Consider the following 25,410-nt stretch of genomic DNA (forward strand, 5'->3'; position numbering starts at 1 on the left):
ATAACGGTAAGAAGGTCGGTTTGATGCATTCTCATCCGGATAACAACTTGGTGCATCTCATCATAGCTTCCGGACCTGGATAGGACAAGCAGATGCCAAACTAGATGTCATAAAAGTGTAAAAGTCGAGTCTGCGTAGTCATACCTTATAAATAACAAGAAACACCGCTGACTTGATTCCCTGGCCACTGAAGATGCATATTTCACCGATTATGAGGATTTTTAATGCTATTGAATTGATTTGTCTTGCTTGGTTGTTGCTGCATTGACAAAGGATATATTAGTAAGTAATATCAGTACGATATTCGTATATATTTCAACTGACTAAGCAGTAACTTCTCTAGGAGACGGTGTAATAATGGTATGCATCATGTCACATACCGGCTTCCAGGCAACAGGCAAGCGTCATCGTCATCAACAGCTTCACTTCTTCAAGACTGCATATAAGAAGCAACGACTTCTGTTTTCCTGCTTGAAATAGACACAGAGAGATATCTTATATCAGGAGACAATCAAGCAAGGAAGCATCAAGAACCTGTTGACTATTAACTATTAACTTACTTCTGCTACTTTCAAGCAAGCTATCCACCATGGCAGATACAAACCCAGCGGAGATACAGTATATCAATGGAGTCAAGACTCTGGTTCCTCTAGGTACTATCTCTTCTGTTTCTGCTGTCTTCGACTTCATAGGCTCAACGAATGAGTCTTGCTCTTGCTTGGTTAGCTTCCGATGTGAGACCTGCTAACCCTATTGAACAAGGTTAGAAAACAACCCAGAGGTGATGTCCCACTTAATCCATGAGCTGGGGGTGTCACCAAAACTGGGGTTCTACGATGTCTACAGCGTCGATGACCCGGACCTGCTGGCCTTCATCCCGCGGCCAGTGTACGGCCTCATCTTCATTTGTCCTCGCGACGCCTATCACCGTACTCGCGAGAGCATGGGCACTGACAGCATGCCCGAGTACACGGGCTTGGGACCAGACGAGCCCGTTCTATGGTTCAAACAGACCATCAACAACACCTGTGGTCTGATGGCTTTGATCCACTGCATCAGCAACGGGGAGGCAAGGGAGTATATCCCCGCAGGATCTGAACTCGATCAACTGTTCAAGGCCGCAGTGGACCTGCCTCCTACAGAGCGTGCTCAGTTGCTATATGACTCCCCCTTGCTGGAAAGAGCCCATCGCTCAGCGGCAAGACGAGGAGATAGCACTGTTCCGGCACCAGACGACAAGTGTGGTTTCCATTACATCTGCTTTGTGAAGGGCTCAGACGGCCATCTGTGGGATCTAGAAGGCGGGGTGAAGGGCCCAATCGATCGAGGGTTTCTGAATGAGGACCAGGATGGGCTGAGTGAAAAGGCTCTTGACCTTGGGGTTCGAGCGTTCCTCAAGCATGAAAGCGATACTGGCAAGGGAGTTGACGTTTCTGGCTTCAGCATTGTGGCCCTAGCACCAAGCATGGATTGAGACGAGAAAGACGAGGAAGAAGAAAGGGGAGGGAGGGGGGGCATGAGCGATATCAATCAACTATCACTTTAATTCCTGTTAACTACCAGGTATCTCCGCGCCCTCCCTGGTCGGCTAGGCCGGCTAAGTTATTTGTCTTGGGTCAACAAACTACCAGCTACTATGATATGTCAGTTAGGATACATATAGCAGGCAGAGACATGCCAACGGTGCCTGTCTCCCAGGGTGACCCCAACTCGCAATGCATGTCCGCAAAGCCTATAGCCTACTTGATGAAGTATAAAATACCCGATCCATGTGACATGACGGGCATATAGTTACTCCGTAGAAAATATCTCTCGCATTTCTCTGGTCGAGACGGGAGAAAGCCAGCCCAAGGAAACCCTTTTCTAGAACAGACTGTAGAATACATTAGCTCTCCAGCCCCCAAACCTTTTTCACGCTCTGAATTCAAGGCTAGGCGTGCCTGGTGTCTCGTCTTCTTACCCGTCTTTAGCGTCTTCTTGATTGTTAATCTTCTTCGTCCTTTGATATCTCTCCTCTTGTCCTCTAAAAAAAAGTGTTATTCAACATTCTACACCCAAGGCAGCGGACGTATCACGTGAAACTGCCTATCTCGACCTCCACCGGCAACTTCAATTTCAACCTCAGCGTTGGCTTCAACTTCGCATTTCTCCAGCTCACAAATTTCGACTTATCAACCATCTGTCAGACCATGAATGGGGTGTCCACCGTGGCTGATATTGCAAGGGGTGTCCGGAGAGGCAGCAATCTCGCATAGCCAGCAACAACAAGGCATCGGACAATGACCCACAGGGCAAAGACATGTCACGCTGGCAGCGAACCGGCCGGGTCTAGCGAGGATTCTTCATCCTTCCTCGCATTTTCCTTTTTGGCAGTCCTCCGAGACGCCAGATGATTGACAGGGGGAACAAGAGGGAGGCAGAGGAAGGCGAGGAAGAAGACCAGACGTGAGGAGACGGGCGAGAGGCAGTCAACACGGCGGAAGACGGGTAGCTCGCACCTCGCACAGAGGCTGAATGAAGGGGGTTACCACCATCCAGATCCGCCCTAGTCGCGATATTGGCTAAGACCAATTAGCAGCAGGCATATTCACAAGGATCTGCTCGCCCTTTGGTCGTGCTGATCCCTCCCAACTCAGCGGAAGAAACAGGCTCGCTTGGCTCCATCTTCTGCTTTTTTGCTCCGTCTTCTGGAAAGGCACCAGAGGAAGCCAGCAATCAGAACGCAGCCGTGGGGAGAGATCCCCACAGCGCCCCAGTAACTTGGCGTTGAAGTAAACCTTTTTAGGCTCCTTTGCCCCAGGAAGAATCCGCGATAACGAGAAAGTGCCTGGGGTGACTCGATGGAAGCTCCCCTGCTCAGCGAACACGGCAGGTCGACTGCGCCGTACCCTTCCCCCAGTCAGAGTTAATGGCCTCATATCGTCTTTGTTTGACGTGCCGTTCCACCAGCGGTTGCCAGGGCATTCCATTCCCTCTTCCTTACCAAGATGCAGGCAAATATGCAGGCGGAAAAAGTGAATGGAGTTCTTGGTTCCGGCTGGTAGTTAGTCTATGGTTGCCACCCAGAGCTTTTCACCAGCCATGCATGACTTGTGGTTTTTTTCTCCAGACACCTGCACTAACACTGAAGGACTCAACATCTCGTATCAAAAAGCAGTCGAAGATCCATTTCCCGCATCTGCCCGCGAAGGTGCCTTCTGGAGTAACCATAAAAAAAACACGACTGTTGACATGACAACATTCGGGTGTGAGGGCCAAGCCCAGGGCAATGATTCAATTTGCTAATAATACATCAAGCGTTATTGCTCTTGTCTTCCCAAGCTCTTTCGTATCGGCTAATTGCATATCCATTTCCCTTTTCGCCATATCGTATCCGTGCTAATATGCGTCTTTCACAATCCCTGGTTGTTGCTCATATAATCTCCGGGGTGAGGGATCCGACCAATATGCTTTGAGCCGAAGCTTACCTCGATATCTTGCAATTAAGGGAGCTAACCCCAAAAACGCCATCTCCATGAGTTTAGTCTGCTCGACCGACCCATATTGTTCCATGGCTCCGTTTTGCGGTGATAAGCAAGCGCAATCTTAAACAGCGAGATTGCAGGCGGATGGCTCAGTATGCAACAACAGACAACATCACTCTGGCCCTGGTTCTAAGTACAGATACGTGGTTAGCTTCTCAATGCATGCCAGGAAGAAAGACATTGGGAGGATGAAGAGAGAGGGGTAATCCCGCCCCGGCTTTTTCTTTTCCTTCTCCAGGCCTGTAAGGGCCGGGGTACATCCCAGCCTGGGGAACGAATGACCGGGTTGAAATCCCACGATGCTGACAGAAAAACTGGGGCAACCTTGGGGTTGCTGCAGAAAAAAGCAATAAGGAAAAAGGAAGCAAAGGAAAAGGCAACAGAAGCTCACAGAACATGAGCTGGGGAGTGATGGGGTACGAGAAGAGCAATGTTTATTTGATTGACTTGATGGACCGGGGGTAGTCCTCGAAAAGGAATAAATGGAAGGTGGACGGCCGGTGGTTTCTTCCAATTTTTTCTCCTTCTCTCTCTTCCTCCCTCCAGTGACAACTCCAGAATCTCTCTTGACCTTCTGGTTCTTGTATCACGCATTCAAGAGAGAGGAGAAGCTATTAACTTAGCTCCATTCACAATGGCAGCAGCCAAATGGTTGATTGCCTCCTTGGCGTTTGCCTCGTCAGGGCTGGCATTCACCCCAGAGTAAGTCGATGTCGACCCATTGATCATCATGTTTGCGACGAGACTGGGTATTAACGTCTTTACAGGGACTTCATCTCTGCTCCACGAAGAGGAGAAGCCATCCCAGACCCCAAGGGTGTAAGTAGATCTCTTAATTGAAAGAAGCGTCTAGAGGCCGGCTGACTGACATGCACCCGAACTTTATAGGAGATCGCTTTCTTCCATGTCTCCAAGTACAACTTCGACAAGAAGGACCGCCCATCCGGATGGAACCTGTTGAACCTCAAGAACGGTGACATCAGCGTCCTTACCACCGACAGCGATGTCTCTGAGATCGTCTGGCTCGGTGACGGCACCAAGATCGCCTATATCAACGGAACCGACTCTGTCGAGGGCGGTGTTGGTCTCTGGATCTCCGATGCCAAGAGCTTCGGCAATGCGTGAGTACATCCCTGATCCTACCCATAAACAACTCCATAGCTACTACTCCAGACATTGTTCAGTTGCTTACAATTACAATAGCTACAAGGCTGGTTCCATCAATGGACCTTTCCAGGGCCTCAAGCTCGCCAAGTCTGGAGACAAGCTCAACTTCGTTGGCTACGGTCAATCCACCACCAACGGTGAGCTCTACAACGAAGCCGCTGCTAAGAAGGCTGTCAGCTCTGCTCGCATCTACGACAGTCTTTTCGTTCGTCACTGGGATGCCTACGTTGGCACTCAGTTCAATGCTGTCTTCTCTGGTGCCTTCACCAAGAACGGCGGCAAGTGGGCGTTCGATGGCAAGCTCAAGAACCTCGTTCAGCCTGTCAAGTATGCTGAGTCTCCCTACCCACCATTCGGTGGCTCTGGCGACTACGATCTCTCCCCCGATGGCAAGACAGTTGCCTTCATGAGCAAGGCCCCAGAGCTTCCAAAGGCCAACCTCACCACCACCTACATTTTCACCGTTCCACATGACGGTTCCCGCGTTGCTGAGCCCATCAACAAGCGCGGTGGCCCCCGCACTCCCCAGGGTATTGAGGGTGCTTCCTCCAGCCCAGTTTTCTCTCCCGATGGCAAGAGACTTGCTTACCTCCAGATGGCCATCAACAACTACGAGTCCGACCGCCGTGTCATCCACATCGCTGAGGTTGGCACTAACAAGCCAGTCCAGCGCATTGCCGCCAACTGGGACCGATCCCCCGAGGCAATCAAATGGTCTTCTGACGGACGCACTCTCTACGTCACCGCTGAGGACCACGCTACCGGTAAACTCTACACTCTCCCATCTGATGCTCGTGACAGCCACAAGCCCGCTGTTGTCCAGGCCGATGGTTCCGTTGGCTCTTTCTACTTCGTTGGCAACTCCAAGTCTGTCCTGACCTTCGGTAACTCTCTCTGGTCCAACGCCCTCTACCAAGTTGCTACCCCCGGCCGCCGCAGCCGCAAGGTCTTCTATGCCAACGAGCACGACCCTGAGCTCAAGGGTCTTGGTCCTAACGACATTGAGCCTCTCTGGGTTGACGGTGCCCGCACCAAGGTCCACTCCTGGATCGTCAAGCCAACTGGCTTTGATAAGAACAAGGTGTACCCACTCGCTTTCCTCATCCACGGTGGTCCTCAGGGCACCTGGAACGATGGCTGGAGCACTCGCTGGAACCCCCGTGTCTGGGCTGACCAGGGATACGTTGTCGTTGCTCCTAACCCAACCGGTAGCACCAGCTTCGGCCAGAAGTTCACCGACGACATCACCAACGACTGGGGTGGTGCTCCATACAAGGACCTCGTCAAGATCTGGGAACACGTCCGCGACCACATCAAGTACATCGACACTGACAACGGTATTGCTGCCGGTGCCTCCTTCGGTGGTTTCATGGTCAACTGGATCCAGGGACATGATCTCGGACGCAAGTTCAAGGCCCTTGTCTCCCACGACGGTACCTTCGTTGGCTCCTCCAAGATCGGAACTGATGAGCTCTTCTTCATTGAGCACGACGTAAGTATTCACTCAGTGTCCCCTTCATAAATACAAAAACAAGCACTTCGTACTAACCAATTTCTCTAGTTCAACGGAACCTTCTTCGAGGCTCGCGAGAACTACGACCGCTGGGACTGCTCCAAGCCAGAGCTTGTTGCTAAGTGGTCTACCCCCCAGCTCGTCGTCCACAACGACTACGATTTCCGTCTCTCCGTCGCCGAGGGTGTTGGTCTCTTCAACGTTCTCCAGGAGAAGGGTGTTCCCAGCCGTTTCCTCAACTTCCCCGACGAGACTCACTGGGTCGTCAAGCCAGAGAACTCTCTCGTATGGCACCAGCAGGTCCTCGGATGGGTCAACAAGTGGTCTGGCATCAACAAGAGCAACCCCAAGTCCATCAAGCTTTCGGATTGCCCTATTGAGGTTATTGACCATGAGGCTCACTCTTACTTCGACTACTAGACGTTTTTATGCTTAACGCGACCATTTGATGTCATGTCTTATATAGCAATGAAAATATTGTAATACTTTCACTTCTGATTTTTCCCTCTTACTTAATTCACATATCTCTTCTAGTCACATTGTATGGAATAGATATGACTATAAACTATTAGAAGTAGAAGAAAGCTTACGGCTATGTATAAGGTTTACTTCCGTGCCTCGAAGCTCATAGTTAAATAAATAGTTAAAATGAACTACCCAACTTGCACTTCTGAGCTTCAGCGTCGCTAGCGGCCTGATTCAAATGAGGAGCGTATTCATGCAACATATAACTTAAGCCCTAGAGCGTTAATCCAAGAGTCAGTGTACCACAGTATAAATCCGTCTAATCTCCATTAAAGAATGAATATGCTATTTGCTGCGCAGCGCCTGGACCAGACTTAAGGCTATAGATGAAGAAACGTATCCTCCGACGATGAGAAATTAACGTACATTTAGTTCCTCGGATTGAATCTATGTACTTGAAAATGGGTATCGTACAAAGCAGAAGATAGGGAATGAGTAAATGGCAACGCAACAAAAGAAAGGCAATTAGCTAGGTTGGCTTGCATGAATGTGGGTGTATATTAACCAATGTATCGAAAGGGCCTCGAAGAGAACGACCGAGAAGTTAAAATCAGTAGATGGTAGGTATCAGCTTAGACGCAATAATGACCTTGAAGGCAGCGGAACTTGGAGCTAAGTGGCTGTGTTAGACCTTGGGCTACCACCGGATTTCTTCATTAGGCCTGCAAAGAATGTAGCTAGCCCTTCGTTACCAAGCTTGCCGTCGGTACCTTGCCCGATAGGAGGTATTCCGGGAGATGTGGGCCCGCCTGGAGGTGTTGGTGATACGGAGCCGCTCCTTGCTGACGCGCGACTAGCTTCTCTCTCCTGCGTGTAGCCATTAGTAAAGTTGGTCATATTTCGATGAGTATAGTAAGGGACGCCTTACCTTTAGTCTCCTTAGCATGTCATCGGCATCAACTTGGATACCACCCATATTAAACTGGACAGGGCCGATATGCTCGTTTACCCGGTTCATGTCGTCTATGCCCATCATCATGTCCGTGTCCTTAATGACACTGCTTCCCTTGCGCATCTGCCTTTCTTGTTTCTCATCCTCTGCTTTAAGCTGTTCAAGTACCTCAACCTGCTCTGTCAAGAATGCCTGGGAATCAACCGTTGTCACTTCAATCTGACTGCCTTCTGACTGCCTGGCACGGGATATCAATGCCGTGCCTTTAGGGTCCTTGATAGTTTGTTCATAAATGGCCACTGCACTGGCCTCAGACTCTAGATCCTCGCGCTCTTTAGTCTCTTCATCGTCCCCTATGTTGGACCGCTTCAGGGATTCTGGTGGCCCTTGTATTTCAACGGACCAGCTCGTCCCAACACCTTCAATATTAAACCCTTCTCTAATGATTCTTATCTTGCCCCATGAATCCCAATTTGAGGGAACTAATATCTTGTCTCTGTCGATGACATTATGTTTGAGAGATTGTCGTTTTAGGAGCGAGTGAATACCCAGCGAAGACTGTATCAAACCCTGTAGTGAATTGGCCAAGAATCGTGTGGTATATATTAATGATGATCCATCTGGGGAAAAGATAATCAGCAATTGGCAGTACCTGAGAATAGTAAAAGAAGAGACATACGTTTAAGAAGTATTGTTCGCATGAACTGTAGGATGTAATCGAACTCTTCTTCTCTCCAGCCATGATCCTTCTCTAGCTGTTCAATCTTTTCCGCCTGTGTGATAGAATCTATGTTAGCGCTGGGATCGATTTTGGCGGTAGGGTAAACGTACACCCTGACAAACAACGCATGTAGGAATGCCTAATCCTTCATCCCACTCTCCAGGCCCTAAAGGTATAGAGGATACCGGGCCAGATCCGGGAACATGAGAAGGATCCAATCCTCTTCTGCGGTCCTTCCAGTCACTCATAACCTCTTCCATAACAACTTTCGTCTCATCATCTAGTGATATCAGAACTGAGCGCAATAGTCGGACCCATTCTCTCAGCTCTCTAACCCATGTCCAGGGGTTTTCCCAATCCAGAAGAAAAACTATAAGCATCTCAGGGACTGTCTTCGGGTTAATTAAGGGCCGGAGAAGAGGAGCATAAGATGCTGATGGTTCCGAGAGTAGATAGATTGAAATCCTGGCAAGGATATCTATAGATTCAACATGATTAGCCCACATGTCAAGCAAGTGTTAAAGAATAAGCTTCTTTTCCTACCTTCCTGCTCAGCATCAAGAACATTCTGGTATGTATACCCGAGCGCAAACTGGTTCGCAATGGGTGGTGCCTTTTGCTTTCGTCGCTCTGAAGGTAGTCCGGGCTCGGTGTGATCGGTAGATAACGTCGCTAGGAACTCCCGCTGACTCTCTGGCGTACCACCTGGAATATACATTATTAAACCTGCCCTGCAAATTCGGTACCGGGCTACTTCGAAGGTATATAGGAACATCAACGAAGCTAGAGAGTTTCCAAGTACATACCGAGGACTAGTAACGTCTTTTCTGGCAAGCGTTTACCGCTCGCTCCAGCATGAAGCATGGAAGACCAGAGCTCCTTTTTTCCATCTTTGCTGGCCGGTCGACCATCAGACCCCCCTTTTGAAGCTGAGATCTGACTCAACCGCTGTCCTGGTTCAGGCATGCTGGCGCGACCATGCCCTGATATGCAGGTGTCCAAGCAAGAGGCGAACGGGGTTTCAGGAACGGCCTGTGGAGTAAATCGACGGAGGGGAAAGATCGTTCTCTGGATATTGAGGAGAAAGGCCGAATTGATGCCTAAGGAAAGGTTGCTAGAGGTTCTTTCGGTGGTTGAGAAGAGTGTCCTAGTGAAACCAATATTGGGAGTGTTGGAGATTTGAGGTTGAAGATGGAGCTGGCTCTCCTTATTTAACTAGTTATCGGTGCTCCAGGGGGGTAGCAGCTGCACACAAAACGCGGTAGGGTAGAGCCAGCGAGAAATCATTAACAAGCAGTTATTCCGTCTGTAGGGAGGGTTTATCTTTTCTTCTTACACCGTGCTAGACGAAACCCAAGTCTCTTACGTAGTATTTGGGGCAGTCTTTGGATGTTTTTTTTGTTTATCAGGATGGAACCACGTGACCTTTAATTTAGGTCAGAGGAGCTTCAAAGGAAGAAAAGAGCAGAAAAGCAACGACCAAGTTTAAGGAGTTGATAGAGCTGCTTGTAGCTGTTGTTTACTTGCTATACGGACATTTTAGGAATCTATCTACAGGCCTATCATGAATGCGATCCGCCAGATTGAAGCTCTGAATAAGAAAGAGCTCGAGAATGCAGTGTAAGGCTTCCATTCTATAACTTCTAGGCAACGTTACTAACAGCCGCTTCACCTCCGGTTTAGATCTCCAGAAGCTTCCTGGCACGCTGATTACCGCGATACAGCCTATGTCTACATCGGGGGCCTTCCATTTGATATCAGTGAAGGCGATATTCTAACAATATTCTCACAATACGGCAACCCAGTGCATCTAAACCTAGTCCGAGATAAAGAGACTGGCAAAAGCCGAGGATTTGCATTTCTTAAATACGAGGACCAACGAAGTACGGATCTGGCGGTTGACAATCTTGGAGGAGCTACAGTGCTAGGCAGAGTGCTTAGAGTGGACCATGTTCGATATAAGAGACGTGATGATGAAGGGACGGAAGATAACCTTGCGAACGTGGATGATAACGGGGAAATGAGAGGTTCAGACAAAGATGCAGAAGAAGAGAAGGAAAAAGAGAGGAGGAGTGGTCGACGGAGGTCCGGACGGGATGAATCTGAGGATCAAAAGAGGCCTGCTCGTCCGCTACTGAAGGAAGAGGTGGAGTTACAGCGGTTAATGGACGAGCATGACGAAGAGGATCCGATGAAAGAATATCTTATAAAGGAGAAGAAGGAGGAGGTTGAGAATGCATTGGCGCTTGTGAAAGCGAAGAGCAAGTCGAGTAGGCGAGATCGGGACCGAGATCGCAGCAGGGATGGTCATAGGTCGTCACATCGCCATCGACATCATAGGAGAAGACACAGTGAGGAACGATCGCGGTCGAGGGAAAGACGGTCGCCGCATAGGAGCAGGAAGGAGAGGACTAGGGAACGGTCCAGCGAACGGAGACATCATCGTCGAGAACGACGGGATAGAAGCTGAATTATCTATCTTGCCTATTAACATCCTCTAATTATACAAGGCAAAACTCCACCAACGGCGGACAACCCCTTAAAAAGAAATTCTCAATACGCCGCTTCTCTATGGATTTGTCTTCTCGAAGGGCAGGTCAATATATTCTTGTGTTTGAGTCAATCAAATCTCGGGGTGAGAGGAATACCAATCCCATATGCTGAACCATGGGCCATTGCATTGACGCATATTTCTGCTGTCAGGTTCGATTGTGAATATGGCTGTCGATGGTGAAACATGCTCCATAAATGATAGGAACGGCCTAGCCGGGTTACTTGATAACCCTTTGTGCTCTACTCTGTGTATGTATGAGTGAAAAAGGCAAACCTCGATTTGCAGGGTCAAAGAAAGAAATGCGGTCTTTCAGCTTCCGAGATAACGTTTCCACCCTGCTCTAAGACACTGCCGAGTCCCGTCACTTGCTTCTTGAAGGACAAAACGTTCCCATCTACCGGCTTTTCCAGCTCCCAGCACGAGCAACGACTTATCGCTCGTCCAACCAATTATGCCCTTTGAAGGTCGCTCAGAAGGCGCACCGGGCGGCGGAATGTAGTTGGACCCGAGTGGTTCTTCACCGATATCAAATCTGGCACTGGCAAAGGAGTAGACATCTGAAAACACACGCGGGAGGAAAGGCAGTTTGCTTATTATCCCCCATCCCCGGTTTGTTGATTCGTCCGGTGGGGTAGTAGTGGGTGCATTGTTTGCTTCCTGGCCATTTCTGGCATGTGGAATGTCGAATATGTGTAGAGTTGCCTTGTCGGATGTGACGGCAAGAAGGGTATTGGAAGGGGATATTGCCAAAGAGAATATCTCCGCTGGATCAAGGCCCCTTCGAAGCTCAGCCATCTTAGCCCCGTTACTAGTAGCGAACACTCTAATAATTGTCCCCTATAAGCTAGGTTAGCTGATATTGTTGTCTGTGATGGATGTGGTATAAATACTGTTTGACTTGCGGTAGCAAGCACCGCTCCATCACCACTGAAAGTCATTGCACTCAGGGGTGAAGTGTGGGCAGGTAAAATGCTAACATTCCCTGTATCCAATTTGATCAGCTGCACCTGTCCGGCAGATCGGCCCGGAACAGCAATGTGAGTCTCTCCGAGACAAACAAGGCCATGCGGGTTTTCTCCAGTCTCATAGACCGCAATCTTCTTAGGCGGGACCGAAAAGGCATAGAGATGGACACAGTCATAGAGAGCAACGGCTATGCGAGACTTTGTGATACACACCCGCAGAATCGAGGTGCGAAATTCAAGTGTCATAGCAGCAAGTTGTTTTGCATCATCCCATATTATCACCTATTGGGGAAGTTAGTATTCAAACACAGAGAATAAAGTATAGATATAGACACCTTGTTCTGGGGAAACTTGGGGGTATGGCCTCCACCAACGAGGGCGAGGTAGTTGGACTGTCCAACCATCTCAACTATGCCAACACCCGCATTGAAATCTGAGTATATTGTGAGCGAGTCGTTGGCAGTCAGAGACAAGGGTCAAGAGGCCATACCTCTTGATACTTTGAGCTCGCATGGATCCGAGTTGAATACTATACGAGACGTTAGTCTATGTTTACCCTACACTGTAGCCTTCCAACATGCATCAAACAACAGGACCAGCTTACCGCAGAACCCTGAGTTCAGTCCAACGGAGAAACAGCTGCTGTCACTGTTGAACGAGGCCGTCAGCGACACCGGGCCGCCAGAGGCATCGAGCGTCTCTCTTGTGTTCATGGTTGCAGATATCCCGGCTACCAAGCTATAAGCTGATCAAAGAACCTCCTGCACCCGCCCAGCAAAGCTTCCTTCGTTTTGGTGTTTTCTATAACCGGCGCTCAAGTGAACTATTTTATCCACAAACCGGAGATGCTGGATGCTGGACGTCCATGCAAATAAACCAATATTTATATAACATCATGGAACACTTTGAGCCGGCGGATGGACTGGGACAGTGCCGGGTCACATGACAGGTCACCAGCTTCCTGCGACTTCTTCAGCTTCCGCTTCCTTCTCGCGGGTCTCTCCCTTATTCGCCTTCTCCGTCACTCTCGGGCGCAAACTATAGATAAATTGATGGCTGTCGCCGTCTTCCCGCCATTGCTTCTACCCGTCTACCCAACTAGCAAACTACAGACCATCTGTGGCTTCACTTTGTCTCCATGTGTAAGGAACCAAAAATAAGGGGTCGAAAAGGGGCAAAGGAAGCAAGAAAAAAAAAGGAAGCAAAAATTACCAAAGTTACCAACGCCCGTAAATCCTGCTAGTCGTGCACAGGCTGTGTATTGAGATTACACACAGGGGCTGTATTGGTGGTGTATATGTATTGTTTTGCGGCCAGTTAACGGCGGAAGCCTCAGCCAAAGTTACAGTACACCCGCAAAATGTGTACTGGCAGATACCGCAAGTGACAGTACGGTAATTTCACGTGATCCAGCCCCCTAAAGTTGCCCTTGTTCGCAGTTTGCTAATTTACCTCTTTTACTCCTGCCTCAACGCCCAAGAAGACACTCGCTTTTCCCCTGCTGAACGACGAGAACAACATCCAGCGTCTGCTCTTGCGTCTGCATCCTCTCTGCGCCGGTGACTGTTTGCCTGCTGCTTGACTTCCCTCAGCTCAGCTCCGGATCTCTTCTTCTCTTGTTTCTTCAGGCCGTCAGGGACACACCCCCTATCAATATCTCAACCCCCCGAGTCCATCACCATGTCAGCCCCAAACAACGTACGTGCCCTTTTCTCCACGGCATCCTTGCGCTGAGACCGGCCTATATGGGCGTCTCATGCTTGTATACTGGATTCGCCTTTGTTGGACAAGTGAGATTTTTTTACTGACACGGCGGGTAAATAGATCAGAATCCGTAAGAAGAAGAATGTCAAGAAGGGCATTCAGTTTAGCTTGATGGTCTGTGGTGCAAGCGGAACTGGTACGTTTTGATACGGCCCTTTATGTGATCACCGTTGTGTACTCCTAGCTGATGTCAATGGCTACAGGTCGCACTACCTTCGTCAACACTCTATGCGGCAAGCAGGTTCTTCAGGGGAAAGACGCCGATGATGCTCAGACCGCTCACCTCGAGGAGGGTGTTCGCATAAAACCAGTTACTGTTGGTATGGATACCCAATTCTAAGTTGGTATGTTGGCGGAATACTGACTAAGTTTAAAATATAGAGCTAGAACTTGACGAGGAGGGTACTCGCATTTCTCTCACTATCGTCGACACCCCTGGATTTGGTGACCAGATTAACAACGAAGAGAGGTAAGATGGCCGCTTTTTACGGCTGCCAAATTCAACGACTAACATTGACTAGCTTTTCTGAAATCGTTGGATACCTCGAGCGCCAGTATGATGACATTTTGGCCGAAGAGTCAAGAATCAAGCGTAACCCCAGATTCCGTGACAACCGTGTTCACGCCCTGCTCTACTTTATCACACCAACCGGCCACGGTCTCCGCGAGCTTGATATTGAGCTCATGAAGCGCCTCTCTCCCCGTGTCAACGTTATCCCAGTTATTGGCAAGGCCGACTCCTTCACACCTGCTGAGCTCGCTGAGTCAAAGAAGCTTATCATGGAGGATATCGAACACTACCGTATCCCAGTCTACAACTTCCCATATGACATTGAAGAAGATGACGAAGACACTGTTCAAGAAAACGAGGAGTACCGATCACTGATGCCTTTCGCCATCGTTGGTTCCGAGGACGTTCTTGAGATCGGCGGTCGCAAGGTACGAGCCAGACAATACCCATGGGGTGTCGTAGAGGTCGAGAACCAGCGCCACTCCGACTTCCTGGCCGTCCGCAGTGCTCTCCTCCACAGCCATTTGGCCGATCTCAAGGAAATCACCCACGACTTCTTGTACGAAAACTACCGTACCGAGAAACTCAGCAAGAGTGTTGAAGGAGGTGCTTCTGCGTATGTTTTGACCATTTTCTCATACTATTATATTTTTCCTTGAGAGTTATACTAACGTTATTCTAGCTCTCACGATTCTACCATGAACCCTGAAGACTTGGCCTCTCAGTCTGTCCGCCTCAAGGAAGAACAGCTCCGCCGAGAAGAGGAGAAGCTGCGTGAAATCGAGCTTAAGGTGCAGCGTGAGATCAACGAGAAACGACAAGAGCTTCTGGCCCGTGAGAGCCAGCTGAGAGAGATCGAAGCCCGCATGCAGCGTGAGCAAGCTGCCCAACAGAACCAGGATCCCAACGGAGACGCAGCATAAGCACAGCATTTCCCGCCAAGACACGAAACTAAGCAGCTAGGGGAAGCAAGTGGCTGATGCTTGCGCCGTTTGATACTGCGTTTAGAACGTTTTTTTTTGATATTCGGAATGGATGTTGCACACTCATGCACGGAGTGCGCAAAAAGGAGGAATGATCCCAAGTCGCGCGAGCTGAGGGGATATTAAAAGAATACTGGGAAGTAAATTCCATGCTTGGAGAGGGAGGCTCGCTTTTCATAACAGCCATTAGAGTGTGCAGTTCCCTTCTTTTGTCACTCGTTTTCTACATGCCTTCTTCATCTTAACCTCATGTATACCTCAACTCCAAACTTTCACTCCCCCCTTTTTTTACCCTGGTACCTTTCGCTTCTCTCCTTGTGTTTCTATCTGCGGTTTCTTACTCACCTGTTCTCAGCCATTACGCCCCTATTTTGCCTTTCTTGGACTTCAGCACGTCTCAACTGCTCTCAAGTCGAGATACTACTTCTAACCCGTCACCCCTTTATTTTATCTTATGCCCTCCATTCTTTCTCCTGATGCAACCACCGCCCGCCATTTTTCCATACCCGGTTACCGCGCGTGTTTTTCTTTTGACCTCTTACTATTTTAAAGAACAAGAAGAGTAGTTTAATTAATGGTTATTTAATCCTACGTCCTTATCCCGCATGTCGTACCATCTTCTGGCTCAAATACTCAGAGTCACTCAAACGTCCCCTAATTTACTGTGCACGAGACGAAAAAAATTTCTGCAGCACATGAGCAAGCTTGCCTCACTTCCGATATTGATCCGTGACATTTTAGCTGGATTCTAAACATGGCTTTTTTGTACGACTCGAACAACTGTTTAAACCCGCTGTCGTTCATTGCTGTTGGTCCGAATCCCGTTGCCACGATTATGTCCTACGTTGCAAGAGCTGAGAGAAGCAAGAAAAAGCGAAGGAGCATCGACAACATGATAGTGACTAACTAGCTAATCTATACAATCTAAAAACATGCCTTGATAGAAGCAAAGAGGCTACGGATAACGAGGAAACAGACATGTTAAGGAGAATATCAAAATCCGATCCACAACTTGCTAGTTTGATTGATTGATTGACTGCTTGCCAGAAGAGAGAGGGGGTATCTCAAGAGTTGCAGGACGAGCCTTATGAGAACATTCGCGAATCATTCCGTATGTAAAGAGAAGAGAAGAGAAGAGAAGAAGAGGTAAGAAAGGAAAGGAAAAGAAGCTAGCATGGAAATATCAAGGTAGAAGGAAGAGAATAGTAAAAAAGGAGGTAAATATGTAATTAAAATATTTCAATGGTAGAAGAGAGTCGAAAATTTGAGAAGAAAGCGGGGTGTAGAAAAAGAATACAGAAGAAGAGAAAGAGGAAGAAGGCGTCAGATTGGTGAAGATAACCCATGTATGTAGTTGGAGTGAATTAGCGGTTGGTGGACGCCTGGAGAAGGTGAAGGTAGGGGCTAAATGAACATGGTATAGAAGATTGAACAGAGACATGGATGGGAAAAGAGCTGGCCTTTTTCCCATAGAGGTAGTGGGAGAAATGTGGTATTGGATTGGTCGGATTTAAGAAGGGTGGCATCATCATCGGAGAAACAGAAGGGAGGGCGTGGTAAGGAAGGGGAGAAAGGGTAGAGTGGCATCAGGCATTATGCCCATTCTGGTCGTGAACGAGAATGGGTTGATAAGGGATCGGAAAGAAGGTGCATAACGCTCGAGGGCTCGGAAGAATTGAACGCCGTATAGGACAGGTGAAAAAAAGGTAGTAGGTAGCTTCAAATGCTCTCAAAAAGATGGAAAAGAATCTGGACGAAGATATCCCGTTATTCCCAATGTGTTGATTATTTGTTGTTGTTCGTTATTCCTTTTAGTTTATTTGCGATCCTTTCCCCCGTTTATGCTGGTTTGTTCCAGAAATCAAGACTGGTGACGACATCTTCTCCGTTTTCATCTTCATAGGCATAGATTATCTGTGATAGATCGGTTAGTGGATGCATAGATCGGGGTTGGGGCATAGGGTATAGGGAGGAGCGTGACATACCTCTCGAGTGGAAGAATGGAGCATACGAATGTTTCGCCCAGTCATAACGTGTACCAGTTCACTGGTTTCGAGATGTCGGATTTCAATGAAACTGGGTTCGAATGCTAGGATGTATGGATAAGAGAGGGCAAAGGCGGTAGGGTTGCCTTCCCAAGCAATTCGCCAATCTGGGCGCGCTCGCCATCCATTACGATTAACGAAGAAGGAGAAGTCTGAGTAATTGAGTAAGAATTCTCCGTTAAGTCGTTCGATGTGGATGGGCTTCACGTTTTCCTTCCTTGCAACGAAATCTAGTGATGTGTCTGCTTGGTCAAGCAGGGATTGTCTCTCGGTGGTTTCTAGACTGACAACTTCGAAGCCACGAGAACAACCCACACAAAGAGTTGAACGTAGGAAGTGAACAGAAGATGATTCAGCCGGAATGTAGAATTCCTACAATAATCAAGTTAGCAACTAACTACACTAGAGAACAAGGAAGAGAGCGTTGGGATTACGTACCTTGAAAGGCTTCAAAGCATCTTGGCCGGTCTGGAACATCTTGCTGAGTGGTTTCTTCTTGCCCTTAGCCAGGTTTTCCATGGGCTCGAAAACTTTAATGGTTGTTGATAGAGTGGAGGTCTTTACGGAGCACACCAGGTGCCTTCCAAGACCAATACCAGATTTAAAGAAGTTAGCATGTCCCTGAATCTTCTTGGGCCGTCGGACCATGGCGCTCTGGTTATCGCTTGTATCCAGAGCCTCAAGAGGGTATGAGCTAAGAGTCTTGTTGGCAAGTACAAGCAAGAGCTGGTATTCTTCCAGTGTATCAATTTGGGTAACCGCATTGGCTTCGAGAACACGCTTTGGAGTTGCTGATTTGTCCTTTGGCCAACGTTCAGACACGTAGATACCATTATCAGTTCCGTATACAAGCTTGCGACCACCGTCTGCGGAATTGTTATGTTAGTGGATACCTAATGTAAGAGCAGTAGCACATTAAGCGCAGGTACGTACCAATTGGAACCAAACAGTTGATCCTATTGACTGCGCTGAAGAAGTTCTCGCAAAGGATGGTCTTGGAGTAGAAGTTACTATTTCGCTCCCGCAGCTTTCTCTGCTGCTCTTCAACTAGTTCGATGAAGCGTTTTCGCTGGGTCTGGGAGGTTGCGTGTAGAGTTATCTCGTAGCCCCCTTTACCCAAGTGACGGAAGGTAACGGGTAGCCCATCCTTGGACGAAGCTGCTGGGGTGCTAGCAGCTCTTGCTCCCGGAATTAGACCGCCAGCAGTAGGGCGTTTGTGAATGCCCAGCTTAGGTAACACTTCCTCCATTTGAGTAATGACAAGAAGCTCAAGCGGAATAGGTTTCCGGTAAACCCTGTACTCTTCTCGTTTATTCACGGGCTTAATTCGAACAAGTAGGACGGAGTGATCAAACAGGTAGGCGGTAACTTCTGCCGAATCGGTCGGACCCTTCTTGAACGCCATTTTGATCAACATCACTCGGTTCTCCTCAGTGAGCTTCAGATCAACGTAATCGCCTGGAGTGAACTTCAAAGCAGAGTTCAGTTGCACGAGGTTGAAATGATTCTCTGCCTTTCCACTCTCGGTGTTCACTCGAGAAAGGAAGTCTCGGATAAGAACAATCGCCTTGGGAATATCCTCCTTATCGGGACTGTCGTCAGCAGTGTATTTAGCCACACCTTCCAGAAGAAGTGGATATCTCGCCAATCGAGTAGTAGGTTTGGTAAGGTAACCGTTCAACTCGAGCTTTCGAGACTCCTTCAGGCGCTCCGTCTCTTCAACGAATTTGGCAAATGCAGGGTTTGAGGATCTTTCCTTTTCGAACTCATACTTTCCATGAAGCTGGTTCGCACCATATCTGATGAAGGGGTCGAATCGCGGGACAAACTGAAGGAAGATATCACCGATGGTTTTCACAACGGGGGTCTCCTTTTGTCGGGCGTTGAGAGCTTCACTTAGTTTGGAGTTGACACCCAAAACTTCCAGGCAGTTACCAAACACAGTTCGGATGAACTTCTCTCGGCGATGCTCAGGGATCGGGGAAAGGCTGGGGTTGTTGGGAGATCGTAGTGGACGCATCCAGAAGTCTCTCAAGTATTCCAAGTCCTTGACAAAGTCACGCTCAGTATACATCATCTCAAAAATGATTTCCTGTCGCTTCTTCTCACGGTCGTCAAGACTGTCAGCTACTTCCTTGGGAACCATGTTGATCCAGAGCTTTTGATCATCGTTATCCTCCTGGTCATGAAGACTGCCCTTGGAGGCTGATGGTCTCAGTCCCGGCTGAGGTTTCAGGTTCAGTCGTGCTTGTTGCTCCAGGCGTCGTGGACAGGCAATCGAGTAACAGAGTTGGTCTCTAGTACAAGTGGGAGAGTAACACTCTGTCAAGAGCGTAAATACACCGTTGACATCGTTGACGGGTGACTCTTCACCTAGGGTTTCCCTAAACTGGTAGAGTTCACCTGGGGCATCTCGTAATCGATGGTCATACGTGACATCGTGGAATAGTTTTTGAGCATCTAAAGCTCGACCAAGAAGAAGAGCCAGGTTGCGGTCTGTTGTCTTGATAATGTAAGAAATTAGATCGACTGCCTCCGCACCTGTAAACGCGTTGGTGTAAGCTAGATCATTCTTGATACGTTCACCAACCGCAATCCGCTCTCTAAAGACGCCAGCTACTCGGGATAAGAGAGCTGGATAAGCGAGCGGTGTTCTGCGGTGCACATTATTTGGCGGAGGTGCTCCAGCCATCGAGTGATTAGGAGATTTGGCAGCGACAGGTTGTTTTTGCAAGCTATTGTTGCGTTCGGGGGCGATGGTTGATGCCATGGACAAAGTACGTGAATTAACAGAGCTCTCACTAGGATGTCGCACTCGCAATTGGAGATCTTGCTGTGGGGGTAGCACATGATGTCCAGAGTGCGCGGGAGTCACAGGCTCATCTATGGCAGGCTGTATTGATACTGGTGACTCTGAATAATGACGATCCATACCTCCAGCCCGTTCCCGGTCTAGATTCGACTCTCGTCTTCTGTTTGGCACGACTCTTCCAGAACTGATGGTTTGGGCGTGGTCACGGTCTGCCGAGTAAGAACTCATCGACATGGCTCGTTCGTTGTCGTGTCTTTCTGGAACTATACGACCCTGCGCTGTCCTAGAACCCACGGAATGGTATGATGGCTGGCGGAAAGCATTGACAGGAGTGGGTGGGAACTGTGACTGCGGTGATTGGTATGATGGGGGTCCTCCTAGTCTAGCCATTGAGCGAGATCGATACTGATCTGAGTTGAGAGCTGGAGGGGGTAAAGGCCGTCCGTGCGGGTTTTGCTGTTGGAATTGGGGAGGCATGGGTCCGGGGCGAGAGTCCAGTCGTTGAGGGTGAGGGTACTGAGGTCGACCGGGGTAAGGCCGTTGCTGCATACTGGGAGGATATTGCTGGGGGTTCTGGGGGTGCATGGGACGTTGTTGATGATGTGGAGGTGGCGGTGCGCGTTGTTGTGGGGGAGGACCCGAGCCGTTAGGTGGTTGCCATTGGGAGTTCTGATAGCCCGCCTGCGAGTTTGGCGAGTATCCCCCATGAGACTGTCGCATAGGGGGAGGCTGTCCCCGAGACTGGGCGTATTGGTCTGACGGGTGAGAAGTCATTGTACGGGCGCGTTCCTGGTTAAACTGTGGAGTGTGCGATGTCATCGTCTGGGACCTGCCTGGAGGCGGCGTTCCACCGAAAATTTCGGAAAAGGCAGCATCTCGCTGGAAGGATGAAGAAGCAGGGCCACGAGAGGCTCCAGGCCGGTAACCTCGTCCTTGCTGGGCTCCCAAATCCGCCATGGTAGGTATGTCTCGCTCACACGCTCTATCTCACAACTCACACGCACACAAGCTTTTATGTAAGTATGAAATAAGTCCTCGGATATAACGCTCGAGTTCGGCTTTGACGTATCGGTAGTAAATTGAGCACGGTCAGGTCTCTCGGTAGGAAGGCCTGGTGACTTGTTCGCTTCGTAGTAACATCCAAATTCGAGGCCAAAAAGAAAGGGGGGGAAATGACTGCGACGTTGTAGTGGTCAACTCCCCTTCATCCTCCGAGTAGCTCAACCACGCAAGCCAAACGGTGACCGAGCGAGTCGGTGACGCAGAAGCAGGACGTCGACGCAAGCTCTACCTATCAAAGAGAGGCAAGTCTAGCGCTCTTTAGCAAGGCCAGCAAAACGATGGCTTCGGCGAGGGAGTAAAAGCTGGGTGTCCTCTGCTAAGGGAGTATGATAGGGATCCCCTCGTTGCCCTCCCGACAGAGAAAAGTCGAAGGTCCTGGTGCAGAAGGACAATGCCGGGCCTGCAGCAAGCTGTGAATGGAGCGGAAGACGTCGGCAGAGCAGCTCTGATGGTCGAGCAGCGTGCACAAAAGAGACAGGCGAAGATGTCGTTGAGCCGCGAGTTTGGAGATGTTTCTTCGTCGTCTTTTTGGGTGTTCGACCTTGACGAAGGAGGACGCCGAAAAGGGTTTAGCCTGGTATTGTGGCTAACAGTACAGGACGGCCTCGATATGGCGACGCAGCAGGTTTACAGGGCGGTTTTTAGGCTGTTAGGGAGCAGATACGTAGCAGCGGCAGAGGAGATGCTCCGACAGCCCAAATGAACAAGTGAGGAAACAGTGAATGCTGAGCGCACTTTGGATCTAGAGGCTGTACGGGCAGCTGTAATTTGGTGTATTCACGTGACCTGGATCCTGATTGGGTCTGAATCTCAATCTTCAAACAACCAAAGACGAAGAAGAAGAGACGAAGGAGAAACAAGAGAGCAAGTGAGAGAAGAGACGGACGAAGAGACAGTCAGACACTGCATAACGGGATAGACAGAGGCCCTGTCTAGCGAAAGTGCAGACGAAACGAGACGACGAGGACGAAACCGAAGAGAGACTACTCCCTGACGATAAACAAGAGCTACAGCTGCCTACGGGGAACTCATCCCAGACAGTGGATGAGAAAACCAACACCTTCGATCTCGAACAAGACATAGCCAGGAGCTGCAGACACAATGGCGGAGAGCGAGCTTGCTCCCAAGTTTGCCCCCTTCATCGGGATGGTTAGTTCTACTTCCCTGTTGCGGTTGGAATGGCTGCTTGGACGGCATGGGCTAACATCTTATCACCAACGAACCAGGCCGGTATCGCTTCTGCTGTAAGTACCTACCTACAACACAACTTATTAAAGGAGATTACTGATGGATGTATTGCTAGATAATCTTTGGATGTACGCTTTGACCCTGCTGTGGACGATGAGAATATGGAAACGCTCGCATATATTGACATGTTACCCTTATAGGTGTAGGAGCAGCATATGGCACAGCAAAGGCCGGAATTGGTATTGCGGGTGTCGGAACGTTCAGACCTGATTTGATCATGAAGGCACGATACTACCCCTTACCCTTGACCCATGCGAAATGGACGTTTTGTTAACATGGTAGCATCTATAGTCACTGATACCCGTTGTCATGGCCGGTATCATTGCGGTGTACGGACTTGTCGTGGCCGTTTTGATTGCTGGAGATCTGGGACCGCCACCAGAGACGCAGTACAGTTTATATGCGTACGTGGAGCTTATTATACCTGGGACACATAACCTGCTGGTTACTGACTATGTGATAGGGGATGTTTACATCTTGCGGCTGGTCTCTCAGTCGGCCTTGCAGGCCTGGCTGCCGGCTACACCATTGGAATAGTTGGTGAAGCTGTAAGTTGTGCTACCGTTGATCTAATTGGACCATTACTAAAGATACCCAGGGAACACGCGCGTATATGCAACAGTCCAAAGTGTTTGTGGGAATGGTCTTGATATTGATTTTTGGTGAAGTCCTGGGTCTATACGGGTATGTTTGCCGCCACCGTATTCCGCTAAATGGCCCGTACTAACTCTCCTGCTAGTTTGATTGTTGGTCTGATTCTAAACTCGAAGAGTTCTGCTTAGATGTGCTTCCTTTCTTGTGACCTTTTGCTGTCGTGGATGGGCCCTTCTCTTTTTTCTTATATTGTCTACCATCTTATCTACCATTTGCCGCTTACCACTTACCACTCACCACCTACCCTCTACTATCTACTATCTGCTACCTCCTGCAGACAGCATGCTATCCGACGTGTCCCTTTGCTGTATATACTCCAGCGACGCGTCCCAAACTGCCACCTAGCCAGGCATCGGGTTGTTTCGGGATGTTCTTTGCCATTCTCTCTTGCTCTAGACCTTCTTCCTGTGCTCTCCATGTACTCTACCATAACTAATATCATCGTCTCTTCCGCTTCCTCCTTCTTCCTCCTGTTCCTCCTCGCTCCTCCTTGTGCTTCCCTGTCCATGATACCTGACTAAGCCATGACTAATCTCTTATTACGTCAGAGAAAGTCGCAAGTTCCGCCGCCGTCGTTTTTTCCGCTTCGCTTTAGCTCGCAGGGAGACGAAACGAAACCGAAAAAGCCTTCAGGACGGCGATGTCTCGTGTGCTTCTCCTTCGGCCTGCGGACGCTTCTGGACATCAATGGCGATTGCCGCGCCCAGCAGCTTACCTCGTTCGCGCCCTCAATGCCAGCTAAGCAAGCTGCATCTAACTACGTCACCCAAGAATCATTCTGCGCCGAAATCTCCGAACCGGTTTCGCTGAGCTTGGTCTCCTTCCTAAGCGTCCGTCGTTTCGGCATGGCGACGTGAAATAGAAGAGCAGACAGATAAGAGAAGGAATTTGCAAGGGAAATAATTAACATAACACAATATTGTCTGCGGAATCTATACAGAACACACTACGTTACAACCTGGAGCTGAAGGCGGGGGGACGAAGGAAACGGATCTCTTCGTTATGGCAACAACGAAGATGATAAAGCAGTTGTTACCTGACATAGCGCATGCAAAGGAGCAGCAGGTGCTGGAGCAGGGCCATGTTGATGCTGGAGTCAAGCCGGACCGCCTCTCGTGGCCGGCGTCGAGGCCCAGGACGCCCAAGAATGTTGTTCAAGCCCGGCTGAAGCAGGACGCCGGTCTGCCTGATACCGGACTCACAATTGACGATTTTGAGCTCATCAAGACGCTCGGTACAGGTATGTACCAGCCTACTTTCTCAGAATTATGCAGGACAACTGCTAACTAATTGATTTTGCTCTCTAAAGGCACCTTTGCTCGGGTATGGTTTTCCAGGTTGAAGACTGCCGAAGAATCCGACAACAACATCTTTGCTCTGAAGATACTCAGGAAAGCCGAAGGTTAGCTATCCGACCTCCAGATATTCAATAAGCGGTGAGCCATTGGCTAACGGAGGATTTCTCCTTTGCAGTAATAAAGCTGAAACAAGTCGAACACGTACGAAACGAGAGCAAGTGCCTCTCCAAGGCTGCCGGTCACCCCTTTATAACAACGCTAGTCACTACCTTTTCGGACGAACAATGCCTCTATATGCTGGTGTGGACCTATCATACCCTCCTTTCCTGTCTTTACCCTACGGAGTCCCCGACTAACCATGTCTAGCTTGAATACTGCCCTGGCGGCGAAATATTCAGCTTTCTCCGGCGAGCTCGCAGATTCAACGAATACACCTCTAGATTCTACGCTGCGGAAATAACCTTAGTGATCGGGTATCTCCATGATATGCATGGAATAGCCTACCGCGACCTCAAGCCCGAAAACATCCTCCTCGACCATGAAGGCCATCTCAAACTAGTCGACTTCGGCTTCGCAAAACAACTATATAATCTTGAGACCTATACCCTCTGCGGTACACCGGAATACCTCGCTCCTGAAGTCATACACAACAGTGGTCATGGCCTAGCAGTCGACTGGTGGGCCCTGGGAATCCTCATTTACGAGTTCATAGTTGGCCAACCGCCCTTCTGGGACTCTAACCCAATGGGAATATACGAAAAGATCGTTGCAGGCTGCATCCGTTTTCCCGCGAACATGCCTGCCCCAGCTAAGGATATAATTAGTGCTCTTTGCAAAGTTAATCCGTCAGAGCGGCTGGGCCATATATCCGGAGGAAGCCAGCGTGTTCGCGACCACCCGTTCTTTGAAGGCATCAATTGGGATGATCTATATAATAGGCGGGTTAATGGCCCGATTGTGCCGCATATAAGCCATGCTGCTGATACGGCGAATTTCGAGGAATACCCGGATCCTCCGGATCCAGCTACGCAGGCTGCGTATACGGATGAGCTGAAAGCGCGTTATGAAGAGATATTCCAGGACTTTTAAGCGAGTCCTGCGACGAGACTATATATATTTTCGGGCGGCCTTGATGGTTCGGCTCATTGGTGTGAGTTCCTTTTTTTGGCCTG

General features: G+C 49.2%; 10 protein-coding genes across 10 annotated transcripts; 7 read left to right on the top strand and 3 right to left on the bottom strand.

The window, feature by feature from the left end:
• Positions 1-589: 589 nt before the first annotated feature.
• On the top strand, positions 590-1,474 carry MGYG_04445 (ubiquitin carboxyl-terminal hydrolase isozyme L3; the record flags this gene model as incomplete). Its single annotated transcript, XM_003174220.1, has 2 exons — positions 590-653; positions 768-1,474. 2 exons carry the CDS (start codon positions 590-592, stop codon positions 1,472-1,474), a joined length of 771 nt encoding a protein of 256 aa, XP_003174268.1.
• A 2,684-nt stretch (positions 1,475-4,158) lies between these two features.
• On the top strand, positions 4,159-6,624 carry MGYG_04446 (dipeptidyl-peptidase 5; the record flags this gene model as incomplete). The annotated part of the gene is made up of 5 exons (XM_003174221.1): positions 4,159-4,226; positions 4,292-4,343; positions 4,413-4,645; positions 4,728-6,183; positions 6,253-6,624. The coding sequence occupies 5 exons, from the start codon at positions 4,159-4,161 to the stop codon at positions 6,622-6,624; spliced, it is 2,181 nt and encodes a 726-aa protein (XP_003174269.1).
• A 717-nt stretch (positions 6,625-7,341) lies between these two features.
• MGYG_04447 (hypothetical protein) lies at positions 7,342-9,308 on the bottom strand (the record flags this gene model as incomplete). The annotated part of the gene is made up of 6 exons (XM_003174222.1): positions 7,342-7,536; positions 7,598-8,241; positions 8,301-8,394; positions 8,453-8,820; positions 8,886-9,047; positions 9,149-9,308. The coding sequence occupies 6 exons, from the start codon at positions 9,306-9,308 to the stop codon at positions 7,342-7,344; spliced, it is 1,623 nt and encodes a 540-aa protein (XP_003174270.1).
• Positions 9,309-9,906: 598 nt separating this feature from the next.
• On the top strand, positions 9,907-10,812 carry MGYG_04448 (U2 snRNP component IST3; the record flags this gene model as incomplete). Its single annotated transcript, XM_003174223.1, has 2 exons — positions 9,907-9,962; positions 10,026-10,812. 2 exons carry the CDS (start codon positions 9,907-9,909, stop codon positions 10,810-10,812), a joined length of 843 nt encoding a protein of 280 aa, XP_003174271.1.
• A 393-nt stretch (positions 10,813-11,205) lies between these two features.
• Positions 11,206-12,574, bottom strand: MGYG_04449 (WD repeat domain phosphoinositide-interacting protein 4; the record flags this gene model as incomplete). The annotated part of the gene is made up of 5 exons (XM_003174224.1): positions 11,206-11,733; positions 11,787-12,143; positions 12,197-12,294; positions 12,352-12,390; positions 12,466-12,574. 5 exons carry the CDS (start codon positions 12,572-12,574, stop codon positions 11,206-11,208), a joined length of 1,131 nt encoding a protein of 376 aa, XP_003174272.1.
• A 967-nt stretch (positions 12,575-13,541) lies between these two features.
• Positions 13,542-15,059, top strand: MGYG_04450 (cell division control protein 12; the record flags this gene model as incomplete). Its single annotated transcript, XM_003174225.1, has 6 exons — positions 13,542-13,559; positions 13,686-13,761; positions 13,829-13,945; positions 14,007-14,094; positions 14,147-14,752; positions 14,819-15,059. The coding sequence occupies 6 exons, from the start codon at positions 13,542-13,544 to the stop codon at positions 15,057-15,059; spliced, it is 1,146 nt and encodes a 381-aa protein (XP_003174273.1).
• A 1,899-nt stretch (positions 15,060-16,958) lies between these two features.
• On the bottom strand, positions 16,959-20,933 carry MGYG_04451 (hypothetical protein; the record flags this gene model as incomplete). The annotated part of the gene is made up of 4 exons (XM_003174226.1): positions 16,959-17,033; positions 17,105-17,536; positions 17,603-18,030; positions 18,098-20,933. 4 exons carry the CDS (start codon positions 20,931-20,933, stop codon positions 16,959-16,961), a joined length of 3,771 nt encoding a protein of 1,256 aa, XP_003174274.1.
• A 496-nt stretch (positions 20,934-21,429) lies between these two features.
• On the top strand, positions 21,430-21,749 carry MGYG_04452 (hypothetical protein; the record flags this gene model as incomplete). Its single annotated transcript, XM_003174227.1, has 2 exons — positions 21,430-21,615; positions 21,684-21,749. 2 exons carry the CDS (start codon positions 21,430-21,432, stop codon positions 21,747-21,749), a joined length of 252 nt encoding a protein of 83 aa, XP_003174275.1.
• A 390-nt stretch (positions 21,750-22,139) lies between these two features.
• On the top strand, positions 22,140-23,068 carry MGYG_04453 (hypothetical protein; the record flags this gene model as incomplete). The annotated part of the gene is made up of 6 exons (XM_003174228.1): positions 22,140-22,169; positions 22,193-22,282; positions 22,578-22,690; positions 22,750-22,834; positions 22,885-22,970; positions 23,026-23,068. The coding sequence occupies 6 exons, from the start codon at positions 22,140-22,142 to the stop codon at positions 23,066-23,068; spliced, it is 447 nt and encodes a 148-aa protein (XP_003174276.1).
• An 874-nt stretch (positions 23,069-23,942) lies between these two features.
• Positions 23,943-25,327, top strand: MGYG_04454 (AGC/PKA protein kinase; the record flags this gene model as incomplete). The annotated part of the gene is made up of 4 exons (XM_003174229.1): positions 23,943-24,180; positions 24,250-24,342; positions 24,414-24,538; positions 24,605-25,327. The coding sequence occupies 4 exons, from the start codon at positions 23,943-23,945 to the stop codon at positions 25,325-25,327; spliced, it is 1,179 nt and encodes a 392-aa protein (XP_003174277.1).
• Between the last annotated feature and the right edge of the window lie 83 nt (positions 25,328-25,410).

Source organism: Nannizzia gypsea, genomic scaffold (assembly GCF_000150975.2).
Source record: "Nannizzia gypsea CBS 118893 supercont1.3 genomic scaffold, whole genome shotgun sequence".
NCBI classification, from domain to species: domain Eukaryota; kingdom Fungi; phylum Ascomycota; class Eurotiomycetes; order Onygenales; family Arthrodermataceae; genus Nannizzia; species Nannizzia gypsea.